Source organism: Rhipicephalus microplus, unplaced genomic scaffold (assembly GCF_043290135.1).
Source record: "Rhipicephalus microplus isolate Deutch F79 unplaced genomic scaffold, USDA_Rmic scaffold_519, whole genome shotgun sequence".
NCBI lineage: Eukaryota > Metazoa > Arthropoda > Arachnida > Ixodida > Ixodidae > Rhipicephalus > Rhipicephalus microplus.
The window spans coordinates 27,937-48,245 of record NW_027465079.1 but is presented as its reverse complement, the minus strand read 5'-3'; the positions used below and the strand labels follow the sequence as shown (position 1 = coordinate 48,245).

The 20,309-nt window shown below is 40.5% G+C and overlaps 1 protein-coding gene across 1 annotated transcript; it reads left to right on the top strand.

Moving 5' to 3' along the window:
* The first annotated feature begins 479 nt into the window (after positions 1-479).
* Positions 480-15,112, top strand: LOC119173917 (dihydrolipoyl dehydrogenase, mitochondrial-like). The gene is made up of 14 exons (XM_075885965.1): positions 480-618; positions 1,038-1,125; positions 1,797-1,876; positions 1,969-2,107; positions 3,075-3,175; positions 3,259-3,402; positions 4,078-4,179; positions 5,600-5,824; positions 6,582-6,718; positions 8,895-8,956; positions 9,577-9,704; positions 11,553-11,690; positions 13,384-13,473; positions 14,868-15,112. The coding sequence occupies exons 1-14, from the start codon at positions 577-579 to the stop codon at positions 14,931-14,933; spliced, it is 1,542 nt and encodes a 513-aa protein (XP_075742080.1). The 5' UTR covers positions 480-576; the 3' UTR covers positions 14,934-15,112.
* The last annotated feature ends 5,197 nt before the right edge of the window (positions 15,113-20,309 follow it).

Below are 20,309 nucleotides of genomic sequence, written 5' to 3'. Positions count from 1 at the left end.
TTCATTCCAGCGGCGCTCGCGTATTGCATGGCGTGTATTCTTAATTAATCTGGCTGGCATAACTTAGCTGCGCTGTGGTGAAGGTGATGCAGAAATCTACTCGTTCTGCCCTTCAGCCCGCTATGGCCTCTGCGATCACCAGCTACAAGCGTGCTTCTGTGCTCGTCACTGCTAGCGCTTCAAACAGCAGCAATAAACTTGACCACAGGCGCGGCGGCCGCGATGAATATCTGGCTCCCAAAATCAAGTTTGATTTTCAAAGTTATTTGTAATAAACACAATAACTAAAATACGCAACGAAGACTCGGGGATAGCAGTCGCTTGGAACGCAAAATTAAACCTCACTACTTCACAGTAAAAAAAAAAGTATAGTACGATGATAAAAATACGTTTGTATATGTGTGTTTTTTACAATAATAGTACAAGTATTATTAAATTTTTTTAATAAAGAAGTGAGAGTTATTTTTAGGTAAGTTACAGTTTTGTTTTTGTCTGTTCGGTGGCGCTGTGGTCGAAGTTGGTCGATTTTGCCGTCTGTTTGCCCTTCCCGCACCGAAAGACGTGCGAAAATACAGCATGCAGTCAAATTTGTGGATCAGGCTAATTCCTGCGCTAAGGGTGAGCATAAATTCCATTTCAGAAGGTACAACTGAACCTCAGTCGTTGCTATTACTCACGTGTGGCCAATTTCTTTGAGCTCTTGGCAAGGCACGCTCCTAATGTGCGCTCATAAGAGAGCAGACCGAAAGCGATAGTGCCTTTGACCGGTGCCTTTATTGTATACACACGGGTTTCAAATGATTGTTGTTTCGTTGTAGTTATGTATGCCATACTGCGTACCTCGTAACATGTGCTTATAACTTCAAGCTGACCTATGATCTTTGCAAGCGTGTCCAGGTCGTATCTGTGATGCCGAACTCGTAAGCAGCTAACCACATTACTGACATTGTCCGCGAATCCAGCTGCATATGTTACGTTATGTCATTATGCTGTCAAGCTGTACATGTTTTCGTTCACGTTTATTTAAACTTACCTAGGCTTCTACCTTGCAAAGGTCGGCGTGTACTGGCATCGCTGTACCCGGAGTACAGACCTCTCACCACCGAAACTACTCGAGCAGTACAGGTATATACTGATTTGTCTTGGATTAACGACTGTCCTTAGGCTAAACGTGTACAGCAATAACGTTTCCATTTCCTGCATGGTTCACAGCGTCACTCGCGTTTGCATTTGCAAGTGTCTCGCACAGACTGAATCACACTAGAGCAGTGGAGCGCGTTTCTGTGGACACTGTTGTCCGCAGCCGCTACCGCACGAAGCTGCAAGCTTCCGTTCAAGCTTGAATTATAGCACTAGGACCCAGCATGCTGTATGACAATGTTAGTATTTGCAGGTGGAGCCTCACTCACAAAACATGTTTTACACTTACGGCCCGCTCGAATTCAGACTTACTAGTGTTTACCTCAACCAGAATCACTCGGACGCATACTCGCCAAATATTACTCGCCCCTACTCACTCAGACTCGCGGCCGGCGCGATCTGAGTTTGAGTAAGTCGACCTATGGTTAAGTATCATTATGGCGCCGGCCTTTTCATACTTTGACAGAAAGTGGTAGCTCAAGCAGCCGTCTTGATGCTCTAGACAAGTGTGATTCAGTCTGTATTTCCAGCATACATCCTCGCTCTTTAATGGATCTGTAGTAAACTTGTATACGCTTCTTAGTTTACGTTTGCTATGGAATATGGGACTTGCTCTGTGTACGTGCATTTGATTATGAACACGGTCCATATTGCAGAGGAACAAGATCTCGTTGTCATCGGTGGTGGACCTGGTGGTTATGTAGCCGCAATCAAAGCTGCGCAGTTAGGATTAAAGGTAATCCAGGCCGTGTACGTACACGCCCTTTTGAACACACTTATATTCAGTGCACGTTGTCTTATGTGTGGTGTTGTACCATTTCCATCCAGACTACATGTATAGAAAAGAATGACACCTTGGGTGGAACATGCCTCAACGTGGGCTGCATCCCTTCCAAAGCATTGCTGCACAACTCGCACCTCTACCATATGGCACATTCAAACGACTTCAAGAACCGAGGAATCGAAGGTGATCAGTCTTTGAAAGCACCTATGCCAGAATCTTTCATTTAAATTTTTTGTAAATAACTTTACTTTGGGCGAGCCCTTCATGATGATCGTAAAGTATGAGGAAAGTTTAGCACTGTTGTAGGCTAAGCTTAGTCGATCGCTTCCTGCTCCTGTGATTGTGCCTTACCATTGGGCGCATTTGCTTTATGGTTAAATTTACTAGATTTTTTTTTCTGTCTTATTGTATTCTACCCTCTTGTCATGGACTTTGTATCCACAGTATGTATTAAATGAACAATTTCAAATTACTTTAAAAAACGAGTAATTGAAGATGTTAAACCATTGTAAAACACCGGTGCAACTTGTCTGAATATTTTGTAATCTTATTTTTTATGTGATCAGTGTGACATAGGGATTTATGATTGAGATCAAGCCTGATCACGATCAAAGCATTCACAACCTACACATCGGAATCTGGCTTTCAGTTTGCAATTCGTCTGATGACTGTACCAAACTCAATCCAGATTAATGTGGACCGAGTATCACGCACCATTGTTGATTGTGGTGCAGAAATGGGATCGGATAGTCTCGCATTGTGGTACAGAGTGCTTATGTGATGCCAATACAGGAAAACATTGTACCAGCCCTTTTGATAGTTGTGAATTCCAAGAAAGCTGTACTGTTTCCATTGACTAAGCTTCATGCTTCCGTAAATACCCTTTTATCAGTCACAATGCTGTGGTTGTGATGATAATTTATAGGTTTGAAACTCCAATTGTGAATATGTTGCATGCATTCTAATTCACTTCGCATTCTTGTTGTAAGTCACATTGTAACTTAAAGTAATCTCATAGTGAGTGAGATTCACTCTTGGTCAAAAATGAGAACATTGTTGAAAAGAAGCACAACGCTTTCATCATGGCATCATCGAATGACTGAAACTGAGGTGCTGTGTACTTTTTTTTTTGTCCTGGCTGATGAAATAGTCGACAATGTTCGTCTAAACCTTGACAAATTTATGGAACAAAAGTCTAACTCGGTAAAAGCCCTCACTGGTGGAATAGCACATCTCTTCAAGCAGAACAAGGTGAGCGATCTTAAAGCATACTGTCCGAAATTACTTAAGCACAAGAAACACACTGTCAGCTGTTTTTTACTTGTTTGTTTCAGGTCACACACATTAAGGCCCATGGCAAGATTACTGGCAAAAATGAAGTCACTGCCCTCAAGAGTGACGGCTCGTCTGAAGTTGTAAGGACCAAAAACATCATGATTGCCACGGGATCCGAAGTGACACCTTTTCCAGGAATTACAGTAAGCAAGCTTACATTCTTTTTTGTAGAACTGTAACAGCACTTTTCTTTGTCGCACAACCTCAGATGAAGATGACACCATGTGACTGCTGTGTACAATTGGTCTCGTCAAGCTAATCTCAGCACACAGCCATTGACACTACTGTCATGCGATCAAGTGATACTTCCATTGTCAGATGTCACTCTTGTGTGCTGCTGTAGTCAGCATGTGATAGTTTCTAAATTCAATTAAAATTATTATATAGTAGTTTCATGCAACTGAAGAAGTTTGGGAAAGCCTGGGCTTAAGTGACTGAAGTGCGGCCGCCAATCGCCTCTGCAAATAAAAAAATAGGCTTGCTCGTGCACTCGGCAATGTTCACCGAAGGCAGGGTACCAACCGTCCAGCTTATCACATCACTCTGGAGGGCACAGTCATTGGGACAGGCTCTCTTGCATCTGTCTTTGAGGGGGACATTCAGCAGACTTCTAAATTGTATACAGCTATACATTGTTTTCAGTACTTCAGCTTGCACAACAGTATCGATGCATTCGATAAATAAACCAGATTACCAGACAAGCCAGATTTGTGTTGCAGTGCCCCCTAATGTTGAGATGAATGCATGTGCCTTTGGCACTACAGCATTTTTTTTTTTCATAATGTGGTCTGTTGCACATAAACTGAACAATCTTCCAGGTCGATGAAGACACCATTGTGAGCTCAACTGGTGCCCTGAGCCTCAAGAAAGTGCCAGAGAAGATGATTTTAATCGGTGCTGGCGTGATTGGGCTAGAACTGGTATGTGTTTTCACCATGGTAGTTTCACGTACCCACTTAGAAACTAGAAGTGTGACATTTCACAGTCATTATGTAATTCATGATTATTGACTCTCAAACCACATTTTCATTCAGTTTGTATCACTGTTACTAAGTTTATCCACATTTGCTGTCATGCAGGCCATGTACTGGCCACAAAGATATTAATGTTTAGTGCAATGAAATAATGAGAGAAGGGTTCAAGAAAGGTGCAAAACAGCCATACCTCAATGAAGAGAGAAAAAAAAACAGCCCGTAACACAGGAAAGTAATAGAGACGGACGAAGCGCTTTCTTGAAACGTCATTGTCCTGTGTTATGTGCTGTTTCTTTTTTTTTTTTTTTTGCTTAGTTGATCATGTACCAGTCGGCCCAAACAAGCACTTTAGTACAGCCATGCCTTCCAGACCTGGTCATGAATATGAGCTGGCTAGTCCAGCAAAGAATACTTCTAATTATGAACAGCAGGAAGCAAAATGGAAAACATTTTATTCTTAAAAGCATCGTATTGCAGTGTTCTGTTGTTATATAAAAATAGAATAAATATGGTTCAGCATCAAGAATACACATCAAAGAGTTATATTTGGGTCATAAAAACAGAAGAATTCAGAAAAGCTCTTTGTAGTCTATTTTCTTGCATTTGCGCTCGTCAGTACATTATTTTTACGTAATACACATATTCAATTGCATGTGGACTGCAAACACTGGTCCTCTGTTCGAGCTCTCAATTTCTTCTAAGAAATAAGTTCCAACCTTTCGTTGCTTATTGAGCACTTGTAAATACTTTAAACATTTTTTTAACAGGTGTGTTTTAGTTATTTGTGCTGTGATTTTTTGCTTTAGTACCTGTGCCCCTCTGAGTACGTTTAGCAAGCAGTATTGATTTGTTTGTGTTTGTTGAAATTAAACAGTAAGACCTTGCTGTTGCATAAAAAGACAGAGCAGCTCAGGAAAGAAAAGATGCAACTTCTGTAGCCTTAATTGGGAGCGTGGCTCAGTGCCTTGCTGTTGCATACATATTGCACAACACCATTAAATATGGAGAGAGGAGTAGTTTCTAATGTGTAGAACTCACATTTAAGCTTCTCTATCTGTGTGCCTTGTAACTGTCGGACTGTGTTAATCTGTAGAGTGTTACTTTGTACTGTTTATTAGATTTATAGCGGATATCGACACGGTGGTCACAATGGAATGATTCTATTCCGTTTTTCTTCTGCGGGAAATAACCGTCAACCGCTTGGTTAAGCCATGATTACCGTCAAAATTCTTGAATAGTGAATCATGTATGACAAAAGCTGAGAGAAACGGCAGTGTTATACCAGCCTATATTTGTTGGATCTGGCAGACTCAGTTAGTTTAAATAGAGTAGCACCTCTTTCCTGACATTTAGCTCTGTCGAACAGGGTTCCGTTTGGTCTCGACTTGGGGCTCAAGTGACAGCTGTGGAGTTCCTCGGCCATATTGGAGGCATGGGCATCGACATGGAGATCTCCAAGAACTTCCAACGAATCCTCACGAAACAGGGTCTTAAGTTCAAGCTGTCTACGAAAGTGACAGGTGCTACTCGTTCAGGCGGCACTATCAAAGTCAGCGTGGAGGATGTCAAAGACCCCTCCAAAAAGGAAGATGTAAGTTTTAGTATTTGTCCTCCTCCCCTGCGAGATTGATCAGCCTTCACTTATGCAAGGCAATTTATTAATGGGACACTAAGGAGACGGGATTTATGAAGAACGTTCTGTATATGTATCAAATTTACACATTTCAACCTTAACCCTTTGATGGTCAAAGACGTACACGTAACGTACGCCATGTACATGTTCACACCGTACCGTAAGTCAGCACGCGTGACTGTGCAGTTGCACACTGTGTTGAAACAGTTGCTGATAATAATGATTGATTCTGTCTGTGCATTTTGTAATTTGTGGGCTACCACTTGTCACGCAATTTGCGTGTTTTGACTCATGGCCCTATTCTGTGTTTCTGCCACACAATATTGCATACGTTAAAGAGACTCCTCGCACTAATTGACAATCTTATACTATCTTTTATTTATTTTCCTCACAGTCTCAAGCCCAGGGTAGGCTCTGTGTTAGAACACTTGCTTGCCACGCCGATGTCCAGAGTTTCATTCCCACTCGAAGCAAAGCTTTTTTCTCGATTCTTTATTTGAATCTGTTTCGAATTTTCGCTCATAGTCCAATCTGATTTTTCTCTCACAACCGAAGACCTTGACACCAGAATTTCTGCGAAATGAACTTTTTAACATCATCGCTTAGAAGCCAATGTGTAAAAGAAAGCCTTGCTGTTAAAAGAGCAGTCGAGGACAGGAATGCCATTTCATGGTGCTCACTTACGTTTTTTTTTGTTTTTTTTTTTTTTTTTCAGCTGGACTGTGACGTTCTTCTGGTGTGTGTTGGTCGACGACCCTACACTGAAAACCTCGGCCTGGAAGAGATGGGCATACAGAAGGACCAGCGTGGCCGTATCACTGTCAATTCTCGCTTTCAGACAAACATCCCCAAGTAAGTGGGAACTTGCTACAGGCTGTTTTCATTTCTTAACTATGGCAGTGGGCTCAGCAGCTCTCTCCCTTCTTTGGTGAGTTGAAAGTGGCACATTGAAGGTTCTAAGGACAGTTGTTCTTAATAGGCTTCTGCAGATAGTAAATTTTAGGCTTGAAGCAAATAGTAATTTGGTCAAATAGTTTTGCTTCAAGTTTCAATGGTATATATCACTTATTATAAGGAAAAATGAGGATATTTGTCATGAACATACTAACTTCTATGACACTTTTTTTAAATTGAAACAATGTATCAAAGAATGTGCCAATATAATTATTTTTAGTTCAAAAGAAGTGGAAGCAACTTTGAATAGTAGTGGGATTTGATTTTTGGTAGGATACAAGTAATAACTTGTAAAATATGTTACATTTTAAAACTTTCTATACTTTGGGCTTATAAATCAGTATGGCAGGCTTTTAAACTTTAAAAATGGGGAATTGATGTCAATGTACCTAATACCTTCAATTAACCTTGAAGTGTGGATTTATCCTGGAGAGTTGTATTCACGGTATAGCATCTCTTTGCCACAGTGAAACCACCTTTACAGGGGGATAATATGTGGGTCAGTGTGTGTGTGTGTGTGTGTATATATATATATATATATATATATATATATATATATATATATATATATATATATATATATATATGCTGGCAGTTATGCTTTTGGTCAGATTGAACGTGTAATTTTCTAAAAACATAATCTTATTAGATAATGGCATTGGTTTGTTAAAGTGGGATGAGACATTGAAAACACATTTCAGCATTTGCCAGGAATGTTGAAGATAGATGCAGGTTGCCTTGGAGCTCAGAATTAGTTTTCAGTTGTACTTAGATTTTTATTTTTTGTTTTCTTAGTTTTTCTATATATATACTTCATTTTTTCTTAAGAACTACCATTAGCAGAGCATCGAAGGTTTGTACAAATGTAGCAACTGATGCTCTACAGAAGTGGAAGTAAAATTGTGAGTGTACAAAAGAAAACTAGATTTCGTATGCTTTTTTACGTTTGCCAATGTATGAAAATCGTCAATTACGGATGTTTTTTTTTATACTAAAAGAGTAGACATACATCTAGGGTACTCAATATAGTCCCAGGCATGTAAATGCCACTAGTCAACATGCGAAAATTTTTTGTGCTTGTGCCCTTTAGTTTCCAAGACACAAACTTCCAAAACTGTTCTTAAAAAAAAAAAACGCCTAGTCCACATTGACGTAAACTCATATTTCCTGCAAATAGTCAAAGGAAAAGGACCAAAAATTATTTTCGAAACTGCAAGCATCGAAATGTGGATAATTTCTTTTAAGATAAAGAAATTTTCCATCAGATGGCTGCAAAATCTCAAAATTGAATTTTTTTACCAAACAAAGTCTTACTGCACCTAAAAAGAATCGCTCCTTACAATGTGATTAAAGGATATTTGAGCTGATAATTTCTGGCCATTTTTATCTCTGTGAAAACACTTGAGCAGGCCTCCTTAGTACACCGAAGAGGCGTTCAGCAAGATTTGGGCTTGTTCGTAAAGTTCTTACATTTCTGAGGTGTGTTTTTGCTAGATCAGTGACCTCTGCATTGTGGCAAGCTCTTTCACGGATCATCAAAGTGAACTTTAGACACCACCTAATTCTTGAGGTGTATCTAGTCTTTGGAAATTCAAGCCACTCATGCCATAGTATGTTACTAAATTTCAGTATTGCCCTTTTTTGTGAACTTGCGAGAAAAAAGGACTGGCCAGTGAAAATTTTGACCCCTAAATGTTTCCCTTCAAATGTAATAAGCTTTTGCATGCACATATTTAAAATTAGGGGCTGATGTTTTGTATGTGTCCTATCATCTTTGTTTTGTGTGAGGGTCTTTGATATATTCTGTTTGCTCTGTCAAAGTAGTGCTCACTCGAAGGTACAGAGATGTTTAGGTGGGCAAGTCGATCTATTGTAAAATGCAACAACAACAACAACAACAACAACAACAACAACAACAACAACAACAACAACAACAACAACAACAACAACAACAACAACAACAACAACAACAACAATAATAATAATAATAATAATAATAATAATAATAATAATAATAATAATAATAATAATAATAATAATAATTCTTATTCTTCATTTCGTTTCTTTCATAAAGCATTTATGCAATTGGGGACTGTGTCCCTGGTCCAATGTTGGCTCACAAAGCAGAGGATGAAGGTGAGTCTACTTAGCCACATTATATTGGGCATAAGCTATACCTTAAGAGCTGTGTACTTGGCCCATTTTGCTGTGTACTGTTCAGTACAATGTTGTTCTAGATACTTAAGCATAGCCATTAATCGGTGTAGTAAATTGTGAGGGAGAACGATAGAAACTTCAACCTTATACTAAAATACTAAGATGTTGTAATCAAAAACCATTTCTGGGTATTTTAGTCACTGTATGTTCCGCATTCTTGCCAAAAATGCGAAAGTTAGAGCTATTCATAGCTACCAATTCGTTTGTAAATGTACAGTAGAATCCCTTTATAAGAGAGACGATTTAAGAGACAAATGGGTATAAGAGATACCAGTGTGCCTACTGTAAAATAATGGTTGATGAGAGAATGCCTACGTAATGCCCTGCTTATAAGAGACAATCTCATATAAGAGACAAAAATTGCTGCCCAGAACATGCCTCTTATAATGGGGTTTGACCGTAGTACATAAGGCTTTTTCTGAGTGTAATTTGTGCAATATCGGCTTTTATTTTTTCTCATGTTTAGTAACGGAACCAATTGTCTTCATAATAAATAATGCAAGAACCTGATTGACAACTAATTTTTTTCAAACATGCAGGTATTGTCTGTGTTGAGGGTATCATGGGAGGCCCAGTGCACATTGACTACAACTGCGTGCCATCAGTCATCTACACGCATCCAGAAGTTGGTTTCATTGGAAAAACTGAGGAAGATCTGAAATCCCAAGTGAGCATTTCTGTTAATCAAGTTTTTCATTACCATCCAGTGAGCTGTGAATTTCATTTTTGCTATGAACTATCTACTCACCAGAGAAATCTGTGTTCTGAACGCATGCATTAAATGGCCTTTCTTCGCTCAGTAGATGGCCTTTCTTCGCTCACTTGGATCCAGAAGTTTTTGTTAAACTTTTTTTGTCGATTGAGGTGAGGCTTGCTGAGTTCGTGTATTTGTGTGTGTAGGTTTCAAATATGCAGTTATTTTTGTTATATAATATATAGTTTTAAACTATCAAACATTTCATATGCTTCTTGGGAGCCATAGATTGCCTAACCCGAAAGAGTTGCAAAAAGTAATTAAGCACATCAGGATGACCTGGAATGAGTACAAAATGCTAAAAAGCAAGAATAAATGTTCTAAAATGATTAGAACAAAAGATATGGTATGTTAAACATTCACAAACAAGTCTGCATTAAGCTGGGATTTCAGTAACAAATACTCACCACAATTTTTATTCAAATGGGCTTAGGACATTCATTTTTGTTTTCTTGCATTCTGCCCTAATTTTAGGTCATTCTGATGTGCTTTAGTTTGTTAGTAACTCTCTAAGTTAAGCCAAACTATTGCTCGCAAACTGCCACCTGAAATTTAGAAACTGCATATTGTACTAAGAAAAAAAAAATGCATATTTGAAATCAACACACAAATATTATCAATCCACGCAAGTTTAGTTTGTATCGAGTAAGAACTTTGATAAAAGCTTTGAGTCACAGCGTTGCTCCTTAACTGTGGTCAACAGAAGCTGTTGGCTACAGCTCTGGCTAGCTGTAGCTAATCAGTAAGTCCAGTAAGTCAGGAAATCAGTTCCCACAAGTTCATCTTTTCAGTTATCAGCCATAGCAGCTGTGCTCCAACAAGAGTAGAACATGCAAGTACCGGTGTGCTATCATATAAGTGAAGCATTGCTGGCTTAGTCATGTAGCCTGAGTCATGTGAATGCAGTACCCTCATGCTTGGTTGTAATTGTTGGACAATTTAGTCAACCAGTCATAAGGCTGCCGATTAATTGGTGCTGGACATTACAGTATTGTGACAGCCTAGTCAAGTACACACTTAAAGGGTAACTCTGCAATTTCCTTACGTCCACTGAAATCACTAAAGCTTTCCATATAGTTCTATTTGGTACTGTCTTGATCTGTGCGAAACTATGCAATCGAGTCATATTGTTTCCCTGAAAATGAAACTGAATGATTATTAGCGAGTTTATGTTTTACATGTTGCCCTGTGTTAGTGATGTCAAATTCTGTACCACTAGCTTGTTGAACAGGCACTTAAAAAGAAACGGTGTTCAAATTATTGTTCTTGAGTTCTATAAGGCTGGCATAGATTGATGTTTTGTCAAATGCCATTGCCAGTTTCTCTTTTCTCGCACCAGCACCATGTGTGCTGTGACTTGTTGACTGCAGTGGTGTACAGCGTAATGTCATGGTAGACGTTGCACAAAGGAGCTGCCTTTCTCATTTTCAACATATTTCTTTAATATTAGGGACTATAGTTACTGTGCTTATTGAACTACCCTATTTGTTGCAGGACTGTCAATACCATATGCTATATCGTATTATAATTAAAAAAAAAAGATCCCAAAGTGTCCCTTGAAACTTATAAATGCACCCAGAACACCTGATGTGTAGACAGTGTTTTGACTTGTGAGACAAATGCACATACAAAGATATGTAATTGATTCTACTTCAGGATGATAAGTTGTTGCGGCAGATGTCACCATTAAAATCATGCAAGTGCAGTTGCTGCTCTGTTGCATTGGTCTCGTGTCAGTGGATGCACTCTTGGTTTTTACAGGGCGTTGATTACAAGGTGGGAAAATTTCCTATGGCTGCCAACAGCCGTGCCAAAACCAACAACGAAACAGACGGCGTCGTGAAAATCCTGGCCGACAAGCAGACAGACAGGATACTGGGTTGTCATATGATTGGACCGGTGAGTTTTCTGTTAGCTTGTTCGTTCAAAAATCTCGATATGAAGTATAAACCAGGAAATGTTCAAGAAGACCGAAACTTGGGCTAGTTGAAGCAGCACTACATTATGTGTACCTTCTTTCCTCTGTCTGTGTGTAGTTGCGCTGCAGTTCCATCATGAATGTTGGAAAAGCCGTAATTGGGCTACCCTGCGACGGCAAATGCCAAAGGTGTGCTTGCAAAACATCTTAGCTACTTGAGTGACTAGGGATCGTCAAAAACGACAATCAGGCTAACAAAAGATAGAAAAACGTTTTCAGAATGGAACCTGCAGCATAGTTCCTGTGCCAAATCAAAAGAAATGGCTTACAGCTAAGAGCACATGGCAGTTGCTGCTTGATAGGTATTTCAGTGTTCAGCATAAAACGATGAGTCGGGTTTTGTGTTTATTGACACTTTCTTCAAGCTCATTAACAAGGTGATTTGTTTGTAAAACGGTGTTCTGCTTGTACAGTGAAACCTTGATACAACAAATATCAAGAAACCGCCATAGATAATTCATTGTTTTGAAAAGTCGTAGTGAAAGCATTAAAAATTTGCGCAGAAATGGTAAACGCAAACATGCGAGTCGCCTACCTGTGTTGTGTATATACACATTTGTGGCCGCGTTATGCTTGAATAAGGGCAACAAAACGGACAGAAAATATCACTGAATAAGTGCACATTTATTTGAGAAAGAGCGAGATCTATCCTGATGTGGCTAGCTCTACTTCTAAATGACGAACTTAAGCGTGCACATCCTTTTTACGCGCTGCAAAGCATCAGCATTAAATACCGATTCTTCACGTTAATTCGCTCGTGCTGATTCAATGGCATCTCTGCTATCATCGCCGTTTCCTTATAAGGACAAATGGTATAGATCTTATCAGTTGTTAGCTAAGCTCACAAGCATACTTCGCCGTCGCACTCTGTGTAGTGTTCGAGCATTAGTGAAGCATGCACGGGCAATCATCGGTCACTTCGTCCCAAAGGTCACTCGCATCGCATTTTTTACTGTCGTAGCATTCCCTTCGTGCTGCTTACGTAGCTCATCTTTAATGTTCAACCACCAACCAAAACGCTAGAAAACAGCCTGTGTAACAAGCACGCAAGTCAAGCTGTCCAACAAAAAGAAAGGCAACAGGGCGAAGCCTGATGCGAAAAACAAGTACCAAGCAATAGTGATGGCGATAGGGCTATCGCACATTTGAACAGAGCGTGTAGATAAATACGCTGCCGTTCTGATTATGATGATAGTGGCACTTACAGAGCTGGGCATTATTTTTAGAACCATGAGTAACTTTTTAAAATCGCTACTCGTTATTTTGAAGTGTTAGGGAGAAGTGTTAGGAAGATATAAGGCGGATAAGATTCAATTCATTATTCTGAAACATTCGGTATTCTGAAATTCGTAGTAGTGAAATATTTTTATAATAAACCAATGAAAATGTGAAGGGGGATTTTCAAAAAATTTGTTAATCTGAAAAAATCTTTATACTGAGGTTCACTTTAGCGAGATTTTACTGCAATGATTACCTCCTTTTCTGAGGCAACAAAGCAGCAGATTTGAGCAGAATACATATAATGAACATGGCAAACACTTTATTTTTGGCATTCGTTAAAGTTTTGCTGCCATGAAAGTTGGTAATTCTTTTTCACTTGTTGTCTCTATACAGAATGCTGGCGAGATTATCAACGAAGCTGCCTTGGCAATGGAGTATGGAGCATCTGCTGAGGATGTTGCAAGGGTTTGCCATGCGCATCCTGTGAGTGGCATAAGTGCCGTGGTTACATTGCTTGATTTATGGTTACAAGGTTACGTTGTTCAAGGTTACATTTTCTGTCCAATTCGTAGGTTTACATTGTGTGTTACATCTTTATACAGATCATAGACTCACTCATTGCTTTGTGAATCTATTCAATAAGCCTACTGCTGTGTGTTCCAGTAATTTACTTTTCGTTGAGCAAAAGAGAGTCTAAATGTGGGACAAATTGCCTTTAAAATATTGCCTCTTATAAATTTACACAATACTGTGTCAATATTTATGAAAGGAAACGCGACAGCCCGTGACCTGCATGCTCTGGCGGCTGCTGGCAGCGGATTAAAGCAGGAGCGAGAGCGACCACCGCTTGTTTTCGCATCATCTCGAGGCGAGCAAAATGAGCATTCATTGCTGATATGGAACCAGCGGCAATATTGCAACCCCCTGCCCCTTGAAGGTGACTATTCAAGGGGCCGGTAATCGCCTTGAAGGGGGAGGCGGTTGCAGTCTTGCCACTGGTTCTATATCAGCAATGAGTGGTTGTTTTGCTCGCCTCGAGATGACTCGAGAGGCGGTGGTTGCTCTCGCTCCTGTTTGAATGCGCTGCCAGCAGCCGCCGAAGCGCACAGGTCACACGTGGCCGCGTTCCTTCTCACAAAAGTTGACAGTGTAGATTGCTTAGGTATGAATGCCTTAAATGTGCCACAAGACTAGTCAAAGAAGCAAGGGCTTCTAGAGCTGTGTGTAGAATATTCTGTATTGGAGCTTTCTTATGTCCAAAACATTCTGATAATGTTATTAAATATAATGCACAAGTGTTGTGAGTTTCTATGTAAATTGGTATAAAATTAAAGTTAATATGGTGTGGGAAAACAAAAGTCATTACAATCACCTTTAAAAAAGGTATCAGTATGGGGACTTTTATAATTACCTGACCACTGATATTGTTATTGAAAGTCGGTATCACGTCAAAGTGGTATTACATAGTTGTTCTATTTACCAGAATGTTCTATTTATCCAAGTTTTATTGAGGCAGAATATGTTCCATTTTCACTGAATTAGTTTGCTGCACAGCTATGAATCTAACACAAATATGGTAAAATGCTAGGTAGCACCTGTTGTCAGTGAAATGTTTACAGAAAATTTGTGGCATTTCGGTATTCACTTTACAGCATACATCTAAAAGTAATTTCACAAGTGTGAACAGCAAAAATAATTATATACAGAATGTCTCATTCAATTTACAGTCTTCAGCAAGTTAAGACAGCAAATCTTGCACACGTATTAGACTTCTTTGTGGTTCGCAATACCTGTGCTGTGGCACTCTGTTGCTGTTAAGTATAACTCATAAATATTTTTCTGGTTTGCTGAGATGCTTTCCTTTTTTTTTTTTCCAGACTGTTTCTGAAGCATTTCGGGAAGCAAATCTGTCGGCCTACTGCGGTAAACCCATCAACTTTTAATGTGACCATGAAGCACATGAAGGTAGCGTGGCGTACGTCAATGGATTATGAGCTGCAGCAAGGGAGGAGCACCATTTGCAACAAACTGTAGAGAAGCCTGGTTGCATTGTATAGAGTCATGTTCTTAATGAAAGTGTTGCAATGTGTTGAAAAATGTAATAAACCACTTGTAACATCTGTGTCCGCTCATGCTTTACTAAACTACTTAATAAATATGAGTGATAAAAGATTTGTTTCTTCAGAATGCTTTTATTTGCAGAAAGTGTATGGTGTCTGATTGCAGTCTTCTGTATATCTTAAATATTGCAGGTCTATAGGGAAATAAGTACTGGTGAGCATGTGAATACGGCTACCTTTATGCCATGTAATTTTACTTAAGCTGTTTTTTTATAAATAACTTGTAGCATTGCAGCAAACCATGACTTCAGCATTTTCAAGGGCACACGATATTTAATGCATACCATGCGCAAGTGGTTTGCGAAAAGGAGCCTCTGAGTGATTAAAGACTTTTATGCTCTAACATGCTAATTTTTGAATGTAAATTTTACCGAGTATAATTACAGGTGCATTAGTATTTCCAAGTAGAGTGAATTGCCAATTGTTTAGGCTTGTGCACATCGACTGCTGTTTTTCAGGCTTGTGAAGCTAGCCAGGAGTACTCTAATAAGCTCTTGAATTGCAGAGTATGTGTATGCCAGTGTTGCTCGGCAAATTTCTAACGCCATATGCACTGGTGTAGGCTATTGTGCAGTGACCACAGGATGGGACGGTCCCCTAAAGTGTTTAGACATGCATATCATGCTCTGGCAAATCGCGCTGCACTTTTCACCTAACTGTGAACATATCTAGCACGGTTTCACAATTCCTGATACGATGGTTATGTTACTCTGCAGTTTGTAGAAAAAGTGGTCGAGTTTCATGCGCTGCAAGGTACGTGATGCTGCTTTGAAGAGTGCCTTTGCGAACGTTCGTGTAGTCGGTTACAGCCTAAGAATAAATGTAAGCTCCACCCACAACGGTCACTGTCCCCTCCCGGCAGAATTTGCATATTTACCTTGCCAAATTGCAGCCGGCTATTTACGTGACGTAAGGCGGATTTCACAAATTTATTCTTATAACTTGGCCGTAGAAGCTCGTGTTCCTTTCGCTAATTTACGATCAACAAATTTTACTTTTCTGTGAATTCCATCAAAAATTTTGGATTCGCTACCCTGCAAAAAGTAAATGTTCTGACAAGGAACGACAGACTTTTAATTTATGATATGCATAGTACTTCAAGTCTTCAATTTTCAGCGGCCCCGCCACGGTGTGGCTAAGGTACTCGGCTGCTGACCCGCAGGTCGCGGGATCAAATCCCGGCTGTGGCGGCTGCATTTCCGATGGAGGCGGAAATGTTGTAGGCCCGTGTGCTCAGATTTGGGTGCAAGTTAAAGAACCCCAGGTGGTCAAAATTTCCGGAGCCCTCCACTACGGCGTCTCTCATAATCAAATAGTGGTTTTGGGACGTTAAACCCCACAAATCAAATCAATCATCAATTTTCAGCGAAAATGTGCTTATGGTTAGAACGAAAATCGCCCATCATTGCCCTGTTGCACAGATGAATGACGGGCGTGCTGCACTACTGGGGGCGGAGCGCATATTTATTCTTAGGTTGTAACCGACTATAATTTGTTTTTGCTGCGGCGGCCAGTCGGGGAATCCGAAACTACGGCATTCACTACGTAGTCGCGCCGCTGGAGCCATTGTGTTGCGACCGTTGCGGTCACGGTGTCCGTGGTTGCGGCAAATAACAGATCCTGGGAGTAACGGTGTAGTGCCTAGAATATACTTTCTAGGCACTATAGTAACGAAAACAGTGATGCGTTCTTCGTTGTATTTGCGACCAGATGCGCCTTGCTGGAATTCAAGCGCGGAGACAATGCCAGAAGACTGAAAAGTCGAGCAGCTACTTCGGACAGCGTCTGCTGGAGAGCCCGCGGAACGTCCACCGGCTGCGCAGCACTTTACAAATGGTAAATACGTTTCCTTGCGTCTTACGAATGCCGGAATGCGCATCCCTCAATCGCATACTCATCTCTTAGCCCGTAACCTTCTAAAATCTTGTTTTCACGGCGTGATTATGTGTTTTCAAGCAGCTGGGCAGACGTGCTCTGCTAGTTCAGCGACGCGGAATTACAGTGACAGTTACGTCACCGAGCTGTTGCATTACCGTATTCGTGCCCACCGTCTTGAATTGTACTAGCACGCCGATCTGCACCAATAAGAAACCAATAAGAAACATGACGCCCCTGCTGGCGTGTCGAGCGGCATATCAGAAACAGTAAAACCTGGCGACGAATGGTTTGTAGTTCCCGCCACGAGCAGCGGCATTTACAATGGCGTATGTGAATTGCACATTCGCGTTACAGCTTTGAAAAACACATTTACAGGTAACCTTAGTTTATTGCCTCGCTAATCGATCGTTGTTGAAATTGTTAGAATCCGTTGAGGGGGGGGGGGGGGGGGGGTCGAGCAGCCTGCAGTTTTGTCGTAACACTCCTCTCGTCCCGACCAAGGAGGTTCCTTGCTCCCGACAAACGCGCTGTAAGCCAAGCAGGGGTTAAGCTGGAATAGATAGCAGCTAGGAAGAAAGGAAGTTATGTCTTAGTATATTTTTTTTATTCGAGTGCACGAATTCGTTTACGAGGCAGTTTTAGCATAGAATACGCAATCGCGCTGCTGCGTATGCGCCGTACGCTATACTCTTCCGGGCTCCCGTTAAGTTGCGGAAATAGCGGGCGACCGCCACGAACGCTGACTTAGCGTACGTTTTTCTAAAGCTCCCGAATTTCAGTGCGATCGCGCGCGCTGGCATGTGGCGGCATCCCGCGGCGGTCATGGCGACTATGCAGCTTACGAAGCTTAGATAAGCCCAATGGCCGTGACTTCGGGCATATGGCATCATTTGTAGAAAGAAGAGGCAACACTTTCTAGCTGTATTAGAGAATTGGTTGTGAATTGCACACCGCGTGTTGTGCTAATATGTTTGGCTCGCGTGTTCTCAGGAGCCTCGGCTACCGATCGGCAGCGTTTTATGACCATGCTGAAATATTGTTACAGAACATCTTTAAAGTGTCGGAGGGCTGATCAACTGCTTTTCACTTGCGCCTGTGTGCCAATGCATGGTGCAGCACGAAGTATTACCATATCCACTGCAGACGCACAGCGTGGGTCTGCAAACACAAGCACTGTTCAATTTGTTGAGGTAAACTATGTTACTGGAATATTAATTTTAGCTGAGGCAAAGCACAGTGATACACAATCACATTAAATAATGGCAAAATGAACACAGGTATCGTATCAGCAAAGTTTTGCACGTAAGCTCTGTAGATAACTGAACGTTGAAGTACAAAAATTTGCTAACTTTTTGTTGTGGTTATGTGAGTGAATTAGTGTGGCACAACATGCCACACTAATTAAAAATAATCAAATTAAAAAGTATGGGCTGACGCAAAGCTACAAAAGAAACATTGTTTTCAGTATTACAACATCTACAAGTCAACACTATTTTTGACTTATTCTTTTACAACTTCCTGTGTCTTGCCACCTATCGCAAAGCACTGTTTTCTGCCGGGACTGTTGCACATAACTTTAGTTTTATGCATATTAATTTTGAATTTTCAGGCCAACTCTATTGCTTTTCGTGTCCAGTTCAGTAATCACGAGTTGGAACTGGTTTCTTTACTCACTAATGTAATGTGCTTACTCTTTAATGTAATGTAAAGTTCTATCTGGTTCTTTACTCATTAATGTAATAAGCAAATTGTAGGTCACTAGGGTATCCTGAACTCTTCCTAATCTAGGGTTCTGAAAACTGCATGTACACTCGCAGTGAACAGCTTTGGAGATATCCTGTCTCCCTGTCTTACACTCTTGTTTATTGAGATTCTGTTGCTTTCTTCACAGAGGACAATGATGGCTGTAGATTTATTCCAGTATGTTTATATAGACGTCGTTGATGCACTGATTCTGCAGCGCTTGTATGGCTGCTGATATCTCCACCAATTGAAATGCCTTTTCATAGTATATAAAGGCTATGTATGGGGGTTGATTGTATTCCGCGTATTTCTATATAACGTGATTGATAGTATGAATATGGTCTATTGTTTAGCAGCCTCTATGAAATCCTTCTTGGTCGTTAAGCCGATTGACCTCTTGTGTCACCTTAATTGTATTAGCGATTATTTCTGTTAATAGCTTGTAGATAGCAGACGGTAAGCCAATCAGCCTGAAATTTTTGAAGTCTTTGATGTCCCCTCTTTTATGGATTAAAATGACATTTGCATTCTTCCAATATTCTGGTACACTCCCCATCAAGAGACACTTCAGATACAGAGTGGCCAGTTTTCCCAACATAATCTCTCCATTTTTTTTCCGAGAGTGCTAAGAATCTCTGGGTCTGGAAGGGCTGCCATTGGAATCTGAACTTGGCTAAATTTAACGCTAAAATGTCATCTTGTGAGACGAGTCTAGCTGTACTATTTGAGGAATTATAAGGTGTTAAATGGGATGTGATAGGGTTCAGTGAAATTAGGACACATGCGGCTTATACACTGCTGAAAACGGACATGTCCTTATGCTATTGGGGATTAGTTGACAGAAGAGTACTGGCGGTGAGGTCCCTTAACCATAAAAGTATAGCTGGCAGAACAGAGGAATACAATAGCATTAGTAAGAGGATATCGAGTATCCTAATTAAACCGAATAAGAGGTACAAGATGAAGTTGGTGCAGGCTTATGCACCTACATGCAGCCATGATGATAATTCGGTCGAACACTTGTCCGAAGATGTAGAACAGCAATGAGTAAGGTAAAAACACTCTATACTGTACTGATGGGTGACTTCAGTGCAGGGTAAGCAAGAAGCAGACTGGACACCATGCAGTGGGGAAATCTGGCATCAGTTCTAAAAATGGCAGAGGTAATTTACTAGTACAGTTCACAGAACATAAGAATTCATAGATCTTGAATACCTTCCACAGAAAACAAGCTGACCATAAATGGACGTGCAGGAGTCCTAAAGGCAAAACTAAAAATGAAATAAACTTCATATGGTGAGGTATTGAATTTGCTGGTAAGCATGGTAAGGCATCAAATTTGCCTAGACTTGAGGGAAGAATGGCAGAAGGTGATACACAAGAAGCCAATAAAGAGCTATCACCGAGAGGGAAAGTACAGGAATTATGAGTTTCGCTTCGGATTAGGTATGTGGCTCTAACCAAAAAAACCAACCTTAGCATTGATGCAATGATAATCTGACTAGTATTAAGGAGTGTGCAATGGCAGCAGGGGGTACAGTTATTAGACATGACAGTGGCAAGCTATTTTAGGAGAGG

Excerpts from the sequence above, each read along its gene's own strand:
- LOC119173917 (XM_075885965.1), top strand. The coding sequence starts at position 577 with ATGCAGTCAAATTTGTGGATCAGGCTAATTCCTGCGCTAAGG. Across the intron at positions 4,180-5,599 it reads GCGTGATTGGGCTAGAACTG|GGTTCCGTTTGGTCTCGACT; the intron begins GTATGTGTTTTC and ends TCTGTCGAACAG. Across the intron at positions 11,691-13,383 it reads GTTGTCATATGATTGGACCG|AATGCTGGCGAGATTATCAA; the intron begins GTGAGTTTTCTG and ends GTCTCTATACAG.